The 13,201-nt window shown below is 41.2% G+C and overlaps 1 protein-coding gene across 3 annotated transcripts in view; it reads right to left on the bottom strand.

The window, feature by feature from the left end:
- Positions 1-13,201, bottom strand: part of NUP133 (nucleoporin 133) — a 64,448-nt gene that overhangs the window by 27,252 nt on the left and 23,995 nt on the right. For all 3 annotated transcript variants that reach the window (XM_035008416.1, XM_035008417.1, XM_035008418.1), the window contains 3 exons: positions 7,687-7,778; positions 1,513-1,676; positions 541-635 (listed from right to left, as the gene is read on the bottom strand). In XM_035008416.1, the coding sequence (XP_034864307.1) occupies positions 541-635; positions 1,513-1,676; positions 7,687-7,778 (351 nt within the window). The remainder of the gene's footprint in view (positions 1-540; positions 636-1,512; positions 1,677-7,686; positions 7,779-13,201) is intronic.

Consider the following 13,201-nt stretch of genomic DNA (forward strand, 5'->3'; position numbering starts at 1 on the left):
TGTGTAACAATTCTGTCTAGCAGTAAAAACATATTCTAATTTTAGGCCCAATATAAATGAGGATACTCCATTAAAAACAAAACAAAACAAAAAACCACAAACTTTAAATAAGGAATCAATTCTAATGGCACTTCAAAATTATAAACCCATATATCAAAATCTGTCATCGCCTTAATATTCTTCACTATCTTTTCAATAATACAAAGGCAATTCATGAAAACCTAAGTTTACTTAAAAGCACACAGGTATCAAAGAATGTTAAAAGAAAGTTGAAACATTTCTGTGGAAATACACTGTTTTTCTTCTTTTTAGCCTGTTTTCTGTGCAGCTTTTATACTTGAATAGCTCCCTCTCCCCCACCAGCCCTGGACTTATTTACTTTGAAGTCAGCAAAGAAAATGGAAAACACTAGTCAGGTCCGACCCCACAAAACACCTCAGAATAAGAAAGGATCTCCCATTATCCTGGAGAGAGCTGACAAAAGACACAGTAAAGCCAGGTGTCCTGGCCATCCCTGTTCATAGCAACTGGGATGCTTACTTGGTGAACAAAGTCCATAAGGAAAGAATGGGCTTTCATCTTGTCTTCTAGCTGGTGAAGAATAATCAGTGATGTATTGCTAAACCCAGGAGCTTCTGTTGAAACACAGTAACAAAATCTAAACACATAACATACTGGCTTTACAATAATTATTGCTATTAAAATAAAAAGTTAAAAAATACACCAAAGGAAACTACCAATCTTTTAATGCAACTATTTGTAACATTACCCAAGAGTTTAAAAAATTTAGAGGAAAATTTTGGGAATCATACCATATTTATTCAAAACACAAACCCTGTTATTGTTAGTTTAATCATTTATATCATTCCAAGCTTGCCAGCTCAAAATGAAGTCAAAGAAAAAAGGTAAGCACTGATGTTTCCTTCCTAACCCTCTAATGAGGTTTAGTAAACTTGCTAAGTAGGAATTGAGAGAGAGAAATGGACATTTGAGACTGTTTGCTGGTACCTGGGAATACCGAGTGCCCATGATGCTGCAGTTGAAGTGTGAGAAGGACAGTCACCCAGGGCAGAAAGGAAAGCACAGGGCAGAAACATGGTATGCCCACTTCTATACATTGAGATTTGCTCATTGCCACTCTCAGGGAAATGTATAATTTCTATTAGGCAAATACAGTGATTATACCAAAATTGTCATTTAATTTGGGAGCGAATAGGTGCCAAATGCTTACATATGCCACCAATTTCGTTTTAGAAATAAAATGGTGAGAAAGCTAAGTAGGGCTAATTAATCTGCTTCACATAGAACAAGCAGGATTTGCTCCAATATTCCTTCAGTTTTTATCCTACAGATCTGTTCTGAGCCCTTTTCAAAATCTACTATAAGTTATAACCTTTTAAAAAATAGTAAAATCATAAACTAAAAAAACATGTTTCAAGAGATGCTTTAATAAAAGAACTAGAATATTCTCAAAATAGATCAGTCCATAATATGAAAAGTAAAAGTTCTTACCCTCAGGGACAGACTCAGCCCATCGTGGGTCGGAGGCTGGGTAGTCATCCACCAGATCTACACTGATTTGGGTAACAGCTCTGTCTAGTTCACAGTCGGAATCCAAATCAGAGTGGGGTGAAAAGAGCTCATCAACCATCATTTGAGCATGACCTAGATCTTTTCTGAAATAAAATTGGAAAATAAAAGTATTAAAGGAGGCAAACCATTTTCAAAATTCACCATGAAAAAGTTAACTACAGGGGTGCCTGAGTGGCTCAGTCGGTTAAGTGTCTGCCTTCGGCTCAGGTCATGATCTTGGGGTCCTGAGATCGAGCCCCACATCCAGCTCTCTACTTAACAGGGAGTCTGCTTCTCTCTCCCTCTGCCTCTCCTCCCGCTGGTGTTCGCTCATGTTCACTCTCTCTCTCTCTCGTGCTCACTCTCCTCCTCTCTCTCAAATAAATAAATAAAATCTTTTAAAAAAGAAAAAGTTAACTGGACAGTCCCCTATTTTAGTTGAGAGAGAGAATTTATTTAGTTGAGAGAGAGAAAGAGAACGAGCATGTGGGAAGGGGAGAGGGAGAGAATCTCAAGCAGACTCCCCGCTGAGTGCAGAGCCCCACATGGGGCTCAATCTCACCACCAGCAAGATCATGGCCTGAGCGGAAACCAAGAGACGGATGCTCAACCAACTGAGCCACCCAGGTGCCCCAAAGTTAACTACTTTTAATAACATTTATTTAAAAGGGAGACAACTATTACGCATTTATTAATTCAACAAATATATGTTGAGTACTTACAATATGCTAGGCACTGGAGGCAGAATGACAAGACATTAAAAAACACTCTAAGAGGGCGCCTGGGTGGCTCAGTTGGTTAAGCGACTGCCTTCGGCTCAGGTCATGATCCTGGAGTCCCGGGATCGAGTCCCGCATCGGGCTCCCTGCTCAGCGGGGAGTCTGCTTCTCCCTCCGACCCTCCTCCCTCTCGTGCTGTCTCTCATTCTCTCTCACAAATAAATAAAAATAAAATCTTTAAAAAAAAACCAAAACACTCTAAGACTTCACAAAGGACACAGTGTCACAAGGAGCAGAGTTAAACAAGTAGTTACATGTACACTGTGACAGAAAAAGAACAGAGCGCTTGCTACAGAGCACACAGAAAGGAAACCAAAACTGTCTGAGGGGCAGGGAAAACTTCCTGGAGGAAGAGGTGCATAAGCAGAGGCCTACAGCTAAGGAAGAGGAGCAGCGAGGCTGAGGGGACTATGGGGAGGGGTACATGGTGGCAGAGAGCACACGTCATACGTGAGTAAGTATGTCCATATCTTAGCAAAGAACTGAAGCCATGGGGAGGATGAGATCGCCCAGGAAAGAAAGAGGGAAGAAGGAGGGCAGACTCTCAGAAACACCACCAATTAAACGACAGAGGGGGCGCCTGGGTGGCTCAGTCATTAAGTGCCTGCCTTCGGCTCAGGTCATGATCCCAGGGTCCTGGGATCGAGCCTCACATCGGGCTCCCTGCTCTGTGGGAGGCCTGCTTCTCCCTCTCCCACTCCCCCTGCTTGTGTTTCCTCTCTCACTGTGTCTCTCTCTGTCAAATAAATAAAATCTTTAAAAAAAAAAAAAAAAAAAAACGACAGAGTACATAAAACCTCATATACCATGTTATGGAGTTCTAGGCACTAGAAGGCCTAAGAAGGCACTTCTCAGGCACTAAGAAGAAAGTGTCACAATCTGTTCTATTTTTCCCAAAAGATCATTTTATGATAAGGAAATAGGGGATTGGACAGGAGCGAGAAAAACCCAGTTAAGAAGTTATTGCAGAAATTCAGACAAGAGAAGAAGGGAGTCTCCACCAGCAATAGCTGCAGAGGAGAATGGAGACAAGTGACAGGTTTGGGGAAAAAAAGAGATATAAGGTAAATACTGGCAACTGCTTGGATCTGATATATTTTTGCTCTGAAACTGAATGGATTATGGTAGGACATTTTTGCCAGTGGCAGAAACAGGGGGTAAAAAAGAAAAGAATACGCTTCGGAGAAGACAAGCAGGGCTGTGGATATGTTGAAACTGAGATGCCTGTAGAATATACAACTGCTTTGGAACATTCTTCATTTGTATATAATGGCCTAGAGCATGGTAGATCAGTGTTTCTTTGGCAAATGAGGTCAAGGAAGGAGAAAAAAATCAGGGAGTAGAGAGAAAAATTATGATAGACAACAGCAAAGGTAGACAACTTTTCAGGCAGTTTCGTTATAAACAGGAACAAAAGGGGTGGTAGATCAAAGGGGGACACAAAGTCAAAGACTGGTCTTTTTTTTTTTAAGATTTATTTATTTGAGAGAGAAAGAGAGATCATAGTGAGGGGAGGGTCCGAGGGAGAGGGAGAAACCCAAGCAGACTCAGCACAGAGCATGGAGCTCAAAAGGGGGCTTCATCTCACAACCCTGAGGTCACAGGCTGAGCCAAAACTCAGAGTCAAACACTTAACCGACTGTGCCACCCAGGCGCCCTGCCCCTGTTTTTTTTTTTTAAATGAAACAGTAAATATGATTAATGGCTGGTGAGAAGAAGCCAGCACAAGAGAGGTCAAAGATACAGAAGAGGAATAACAAAGAACATAGTCTCAAGAGAAGCAGAAGACTGTGGCATTCAAAACAAGAACAAAGAGGGGCGCCCGGATGGCTCAGTCAGTTAAGCATCCAACTCTTGATTTCAGCTCAGGTCGTGATCTCAGGGTTGTGAGATCGAGCCCCATGTCAGGCTCTGTGCTCAGCAGGGAATCTGCTTGAGATTTTCTCTCTCCCTCTCCCCCTCCCTTCTGCTCGCTCGTGCACACACTCTCTCTCTAAACGTATAAATAAAATCTTTAAAACAACCAAAAAAGACAGGGATTCTTCTTAGAAAGAACACCCCTTCCTACTTTATAGGGAGCAAAAGAGGAGAAATAGCTGAGGCTCAGGTAAGTTTGTAGGTGTTAAGTCCAGGGAGTTGCTATCTGATGGCTTCTATTATCTCTGTGAAGTAGGAGGCTGAGTCCTCTTGCTAGGTATGGGATAAGAGGCAGAGAAATGGAAAAGGTGGAGGAGAGTTAGGAAAGCATTGAAATGGACTCTTGGTAGAACAAGAGAAGGAACTGAATAGAGAAACATAGAAAAACCACCTAAAAGTGTTAGGCCAAGCTGAAGCTAGAAACCTGGTTATGCTACAGGTTATGGGAATACAAAGTTGACTATAGCATGATAATCAATAATTAACTATTTCAATTAACAGAATAAGTTTCTTAAAGCTCTCATGAGCAAAAGATCTTATGTTTATATTGAGTCAAGTGAAAATCCAAATAATATAAAAATTAATTTCAAAGAAACCATGCCATAGAAATAGCAGTATTAGCCTCAGCAAAAAACTAAACACAGAACACTTTTGAGTGCAATCTACTCATTTCAACCCCCAGGGAGCATTTGGCAATGTCTGAAGATAATTTTGGTAGTCAACAGGTGGGGGCTGATGCTACTGGCACCAAGTGGGAAGAGGCCAGCGATGGCGGCTACACATTCTATGATTCACAGGAGAGCTCACAATAAAAAAGTGTATGGCTTCAAATGTCAACAGTGATGAGGTAGCAAAACCCTGCTTTAAAAGTATGATTCCACTTTTGAAGAGTCTAATTCTTTAGGACTATTAATAGATCCACACCACCCCAGAAATGGTTACTTGTTAACCTTACAGGGTAAGTTGAAGGCATAGCTGTGCTAGAGACCCATGACCCTATTCCTAAGGTTACTATACTCTCAGGACTTCAGGTCAGGGGATTCCTCTTCGTGCTTAATAATCTTCCCCTGTAGAACATTTAGAAACAACTATATGGGGTTGAATAGCATCCCTCCAAATCGCATTCACCCAGAACCTCAGAATGTGACCTTATTTGGAAATAAGGTTTTTGAGTATATAATCAGTTATGATGAAGTTATACTGAATTAGGGTGGGCTCTAAATCCAATGACTGGTGTCACTATTAGAAGGACATGTAAAGGCAGACACATAGGGAAGAAGGCCATGTGGTAAGGGAGACAACTGGAGTGATCCATGTGCAAGCTAAGGAATGCTGATGATTGCCAGCAACCACCAGAAGCTAGGACAGAAGCAAGCAAAGATTCTTCCCTAGAGCCTTCAGAGGAAGCAGGGCCCTGCTGATACCTTGATTTTGGATTTCAGGACTCCAGAACTGTGACAGAATAAATTTCTATGAGGTCACCTGGTTTGTAGTGATTTGTTACAGCAGCCACAGGAAACTAATACAAGGACTACAGTAACTTGCTCCATGATCATTTAAATTTTGAGATGCCACAGGTCTGTCAAAATTGTTAAAGGACCAACTTGTGCAAGACAGGATCATAGTATTTTAATCCAAATCTTGGCAGTAAGACTGAACACCATGCAAGAGAGCAAAATTAAAAGAATATATATATATATTTTTATGATTTTACTTATTTATTTGACAGAGAGAGATACAACGAGAGAGAGAACACAAGCAGGGGGAGTGGGAGAGGGAGAAGCAGGCCTCCTGCGGAGCAGGGATTCCGATGTGGGGCTCAATCCCAGGACCCTGGGATCATGACCTGAGCCAAAGGTAGTCGCTTAACGACTGAGCCACCCATGCGCCCCTAAAAGAATATATTTTAAAAACAGAATAAAAAAAATTGTCTAATGGTGCCCTCTTCTGGATGAGAAACTAAACTCAGTAGATCATTATGATGGCACAGAATTATGTGCGTGTGTTTTTAAGATTTTATTTATTTGAAAGAGAGAGAGAGTGCACAAGCAGGGGGAGGAGCAGAGGGAGAGGGAGAAGCAGACTCCCCGGTGAGCAGGGAGTCTGATGCGGGGCTTGTCTGCAGGACCCTGGGATCATGCCCTGAGCCAAAGGCAGACACTTAACTGACTAAGCCACCCAGGCGCCCTGATGGCACAGAACTGTAAAACTTTACTGGCTATCCCTTCTGTGGGAGTGAGCTCCTATGCATCAAGTACCACTATGAGTGGGAGACTATGGGATCACAAGCTGAGAACTGGGGGATATGGAGATAGTAAACTCAATATAACTTTAAAACAAAGATCTGCCAGATAAACTAATGATCCTTCAGATAGTCCAACGGACACCCCACTCAACACTTCACAAAGGAAGAAACAAAATTCCAGAAATGTTAAGCAATCTGTCCAAAGCCTCACACAGCTACTTGGGGCACAGCAAAGGCTAGATCTCAATTTTCCTTAGTGTTCATTCAAATGTGAATTTACTATACCTTTTAAGGAAGGTACAGGATATGCAGAATAAATGTCTAGGACAAACAAATGACTGAACTGGCTTTCAAACCAGAAGCATCAGGTCAGCAAGTGTAGCAAACTGAGTATCATTCCCCTTCCATATGCACACTCCCTATCAGCACCCTCCCATGGAGGGAGAGGGAGGGCTCGCCCCTGTGACTTGTTATGGCCAATGGGATATTGGCAAATATGACCCAAGCAGAGATTTGAAAAGCACTTGTACACTGAGGCTTACTCTCTTGCAACTCCTGGAACTCTGAGATATGTAAACCTGCTAGATGATGACAGGGCACATGAGCAGAGAAATGACCAGAGCCCCCAAAATGTGAGCAAGTCTAGCCGGGATGGCTGGCAGCTGATCATGGACAGTGAATCCAGATGAGAACCATAAAATGGCCACCTGAGCCCAATCCCAAACAGCCAGACGGCAGAATCATGAGCTGTATTAAACGAGCCACTATGTTCTCTGGTGATTTTGTATGCAACAAAACCCAATGAATAGGCCAAGTCTATTTTCTTTATAACATCAATAAACCTTTGTATGCAACTTATTTGCCTTCAGAGTATACATAAAACATGCTTGCTAGATGTCTTTCATGATCACTATTTTTAACAGCACATTGTTATCCATTAAGTGGAGAGGGTATGTTACATCATGTTTTTCCTAGATTAACTGGAAGCCTCTTGTGGCTACCAAGTTCAGACTAAGTTTGTTAAAGCACTGAGAAGCTCAGAAAAACATTTTCTCTTTGGTGGCATCATTCCTCCATCTTGCTCCCACCAGTCCACAAATAAGTAGTATATATCAGTAAAATGTGTCCTCAGACATAAAATAAATTAAGCCATCATTTAAAAACTTTTCATACCTGCAGTATTGCAGAAAAGCAGCTTTTAACAATTTGGTTTTATCCTCCTGAGCAATGGTTTCATTCTTTGTAGAAGCCTCAAAAACCATACTCTGTCAAATAAAAAACTGTAATTTAGAGGTGAAGGTATCAGAATATACCGAATTGTTGGACTAAAAACCGGACCCACCTATGACAGCAACAACACAGACACATAAGCTATTTACCATGTTCTTCATATACCAGCAGTCTACTTAAGACATTTACTGCAACAAGATAAAATGGACTAAATCATCGACTAAAGTCTTATCAAAAAGGTATATAGAAGGGCGGAGCAAGATGGCGGGGGAGTAGGAGACCTGGATTTCCTGGTCTCAGGAATTCAGCTGGATAGGGATCAAACCACTCTGAACACCTACAAACTCAACAGGAGATCGAAGAAAAGAATAGCAACAACTCTCTGAACAGAAAAGCGACCACTTTCTGGAAGGTAGGATGTGCAGAGAACTGAATCCGAGGCGATATTCGGGAGGACAGATGGTGGGGGAGGGGGCCTCCATCAGCCACTTCTGGCAAGTGATAGGGCCGGGGAGCACAAAATCAGAAATTTTAGAAGTCGGCTCCACTAAGGGATGTTGCTCCAGTGGCTAAGCGGGGGGTGGAACCCTCGTGGGAGTGTGGTCTCAGGACCCTTGGGGTCACAGAAAGACCAGGGGTGCCTGAGTGCGGCAGAGCGCCCAGGTATCGGAGCAGAGAAGCCGGCTGCAGATGGAGCCGAGGCGCAGGCTCTCAGCTCGGGGTTGCTATAAACTGTGATCCGCGGCACAGTCGGGCCACTGCTCTTCCAGCAGGGACCCAACAAGCGGCAGATCCGGGGAGACTCCCCTTCCTCCCCTGGGAGGAGCGGCGCGGGACTGCACTGCAAGGATCTGCTGGGTTTGGAGACTCCACATGGAGTCGGATGCCAGAGATAGAAACGTTCGGTCACAGGCCGGGTGAGCACAGAGTGCGGCTGGAGACCAGGGAGACGGGAGTGACTGACGGCTTTTCTCTGGGGGCTCACTGAGGAGCGGGGCCCCGAGTTCTCAGCTCCTTTGGGGTGGAGATTGGGAGGCCGCCATTTTCACTCTCGTCCTCCCGGCCTCCGAAGCTGTACACAAAGCTTGCAGGGAACAAAAGCTTCTGAGAGCAAACCCGAGCAGATTACTTAGCCCAGACAGGACAAGGGCGGGGCAATTCCGCCTCTGGCAAAGACACTGGGAACCACGGCAACAGGCCCCTCCCCCAGAAGATCAGCAAGAACAGCCAGCCAAGACCAAGTTTACCAATCAATGAGAATAGCAGAACTCCAGCACTAGGGGAATAATGCACATAGAATCCATGGCTTTTTTACCATGATTCTTTAGTCTTTCAAAGTTAATTTTTATAACTGTCTTTTTTTTTTTGAAAAATTTTTCCCCCTTTTTCAACCAACATCTTATCAATCCCTTTTTTAAAAAACATTTTTATTTTTCATTTTTAGAGTCATATTCTATCCCTTCATAGTAGTTACCCTTATTTTTGGCATCTATATATATGTAAGTTGTTCTCTCTTTAAAATTTTGAGATAGTTTCTTCTAACAGATCAAAATATACCCTAAATCTCTAATGTATGGTTTTGTTCTACTCTCCTGCCTGATCACATTCTCTCCCTTTTTTCCCCCTTTTTTTTAAAAAAATCCTCTTCTTTTTTCAAACAACTTATCAATTCTTTTTATAAAATTTTTTATAATTTTCATCTTTACAGTCATATTCCATCCCTTCATCATATCAACCCTTATTTTTGTACATACGTAAGTTTTTCTTTAAAATTTTGGGGGGCACTTTCTTCTAACAGACCAAAATACACCCAAAATCTAGTATGTGGCACTGATCATATTCTGTTTTTTTTGTTTTGTTCTGTTTTTGTTTTTATCTTTTTCTTTTTTCTTTCTTTCCCTTTCTTTTCCCCTGGCTTCAGGTCTTTTCTGATTTGTTTAGAGTATATTTTCTGGGAACATTGTTACCCTGTTAGCATTTTGTTCTCTCATTAATCTATTCTCCTCTGCACAAAATGACAAGACGGAAAAAATCACCTCAACAAAAAGAACAAGAGGTAGTACCGACTGCCAGGGACCTACTCAATACGGACATTACTACAATGTTGGATCTAGAGTTCAGAATCATCACTTTAAAGATACTAGCTGGGCTTGAAAAAAGCATGGAAGTTATTAGAGAAACCCTTTCTGGAGAAGTAAAAGAACGAAAATCTAACCAAGTCGAAATCAAAAAGGCTATTAATGAGGTGCAATCAAAAATGGGGGCATTAACTGCTAGGATAAATGAGGCAGAAGAGAGAATCAGTGATACAGAAGACCAAATGATGGAAAATAAAGAAGCTGAGAAAAAGAGATAAACAACTACTGGATCACGAGGGCAGAATTCGAGAGCTAAGCGATACCATAAGACAAAACAACATTAGAATAATTGGGATCCCAGAAGAAGAAAGAGAGAGAGGGGCAGAAGGTATATTGGAGCAAATTATAGCAGAGAACTTCCCTAATTTGGGGAAGGAAACAGGCATCAAAATCCAGGAGGCACAGAGAACCCCTCTCAAAATCAATAATAATAGGTCAACACCCCGACATCTAATAATAAAACTTACGAGTCTCACAGACAAAGAGAAAATCCTGAAAGCAGCTCAGGAGAAGAGATATGTAACCTACAATGGTAGAAACATTAGACTGGCAACAGACCTATCCACAGAGACCTGGCAGGCCAGAAAGGACTGGCAAGATATATTCAGAGCACTAAATGAGAAAAATATGCAGCCAAGAATACTATATCCAGCTAGGCTGTCATTGAAATTAGAAGGAGAGATAAAAAGCTTCCAGGACAAACAAAAACTAAAGGAATTTGCAAACACGAAACCAGCCCTACAAGAAATATTGAAAGGGGTCCTCTAAGCAAAGAGAGAGCCTAAAAGCAACATAGACCAGAAAGGAACACAGACAATATACAGTAACAGTCACAGGCAATACAATGGCACTAAATTCCTATCTTTCAATAGTTACCCTGAATGGAAATGGGCTAAATGCCCCAGTCAAAAGACACAGGCTATCAGATTGGGTAAAAAAACAAGACCCATCGATATGCTGTCTGCAAGAGACTCATTTTAGAACCAAAGACACCCCCAGATTGAAAGTGAGGGGGTGGAAAACCATTTACCATGCTAATGGACACCAAAAGAAAGCTGGGGTAGCAATCCTTATATCAGACAAATTAGATTTTAAACCAAAGACTACAATAAGAGATGAGGAAGGACACTATATCCTACTTAAAGGGTCTATCCAACAAGAAGATCTAACAATTGTAAATATCTATGCCCCTAACATGGGAGCAGCCAATTATATAAGGCAATTAATAACAAAAGCAAAGAAACACTGACAACAATACAGTAATAGTAGGGGACTTTAACACCCCCCTCACTGAAATGGACAGATCATCTAAGCAAAAGATCAACAAGGAAATAAAGACTTTAAATGACACACTGGACCAAATGGACTTCACAGACATATTCAGAACATTCCATCCCAAAGCAACGGAATACACATTCTTCTCTAGTTCCCATGGAATATTCTCCAGAATAGATCCTAGGTCACTAATCAGGTCTCAACCGGTACCAAAAGATTGGGATCATTCCCTGCCTATTTTCAGACCACAATGCTTTGAAACTAGAACTCAGTCACAAGAGGAAAGTCTGAAAGAACTCAAATACATGGAAGCTAAAGAGCATCCTACTAAAGAATGAATGGGTCAACCAGGAAATTAAAGAATTAAAAAAATTCATGGAAACCAATGAAAATGAAAACACAACTGTTCAAAATCTTTGGGATGCAGCAAAGGCAATCCTAAGAGGAAAGTATATAGCAATACAAGCCTCTCTCAAGAAACAAGAAAGGTCTCAAGTACACAACCTAACCCTACACCTAAAGGAGCTGGAGAAAGAACAGCAAATAAAGCCTAAACCCAGCAGGAGAAGAGAAATAATAAAAATCAGAGCAGAAATCAATGAAATAGAAACCAAAAGAACAGTAGAACAGATCAACGAAACTAGGAGCTGGTTCTTTGAAAGAATTAACAAGATTGATAAACCCCTGGCCAGATTTATCAAAAAGAAAAGAGAAATAACCCAAATCAACAAAATCATGAATGAAACTGGAGAGATCACAACCAACACCAAAGAAATACAAACAATTATAAGAACATATTATGAGCAACTCTATGCCAGCAAATTAGATAACCTGGAAGAAATGGATGCATTCCTAGAGAGGTATCAACTACCAAAACTGAACCAGGAAGAAACAGAAAACCTGAACAGACCTATAACCACTAAGGAAATTGAAGCAGTCATCAAAAATCTCCCAAAAAACAAAAGTCCAGGGCCAGATGGCTTCCCAGGGGAATTCTACCAAACATTTAAAGAAGATTTAATACCTATTCTTCTGAATCTGTTCCAAAAAATAGAAATGGAAGGAAAACTTCCAAACTCGTTTTATGAGGCCACCATTACCTTGATCCCAAAACCAGACAAAGACCCCATCAAAAAGGAGAATTACAGACCAATATCCTTGATGAACATGGATGCAAAAATTCTCACCAAAATACTAGCCAATAGGATCCAACAGTACATTAAAAGGATTATTCACTACGACCAAGTGGGATTTATCCCTGGGCTGTAAGGTTGGTTCAACATCCGCAAATCAATCAACGTGATACAATACACTAACAAAAGAAAGAACAAGAATCATATGATCCTCTCAACAGATGCAGAAAAAGCATTTGAAAGTACAGCATCCTTTCTTGATCAAAACTCTTCAGAGTATAGGGATAGAGGGTACATACCTCAATATCATAAAAGCCATCTATGAAAAACCTACAGTGAATATCATTCTCAATGGGGAAAAACAGAGCTTTCCCCCTAAGGTCAGGAACGTGGCAGGGATGTCCACTATCACCACTGCTATTCAACATAGTTTTAGCAATCAGACAACAAAAAGAAATCAAAGGCATCCGAATCAGCAAAGAAGAAGTCAAACTCTCACTCTTTGCAGATGATATGATACTTTATGTGGAAAACCCCAAAGACTCCACCCGAAAACTGCTAGAACTCATACAGGAATTCAGTCAAGTGGCAGGATATAAAATCAATGCACAGAAATCAGTGGCATTCCTATACTCCAACAACAAGACAGAAGAAAGAGAAATTAAGGAGTTGATCCCATTTACAATTGCACCCAAAACCGTAAGATACCTAGGAATAAATCTAACCAAAGAGGGAAAGGATCTGTACTCAGAAAACTATAAAATACTCATGAAAGAAATTGAGGAAGACACAAAGAAATGGAAAAACGTTCCATGCTCATGGATTGGAAGAACAAATATTGTGAAGATGTCAATGCTATCTAGAGCAATTTACACATTCAATGCAATCCCCATCAAAATACCATCCACTTTT

Source organism: Mirounga leonina, unplaced genomic scaffold, assembly GCF_011800145.1.
Source record: "Mirounga leonina isolate KUSES-001 unplaced genomic scaffold, KU_Mleo_1.0 Mir_152, whole genome shotgun sequence".
NCBI classification, from domain to species: domain Eukaryota; kingdom Metazoa; phylum Chordata; class Mammalia; order Carnivora; family Phocidae; genus Mirounga; species Mirounga leonina.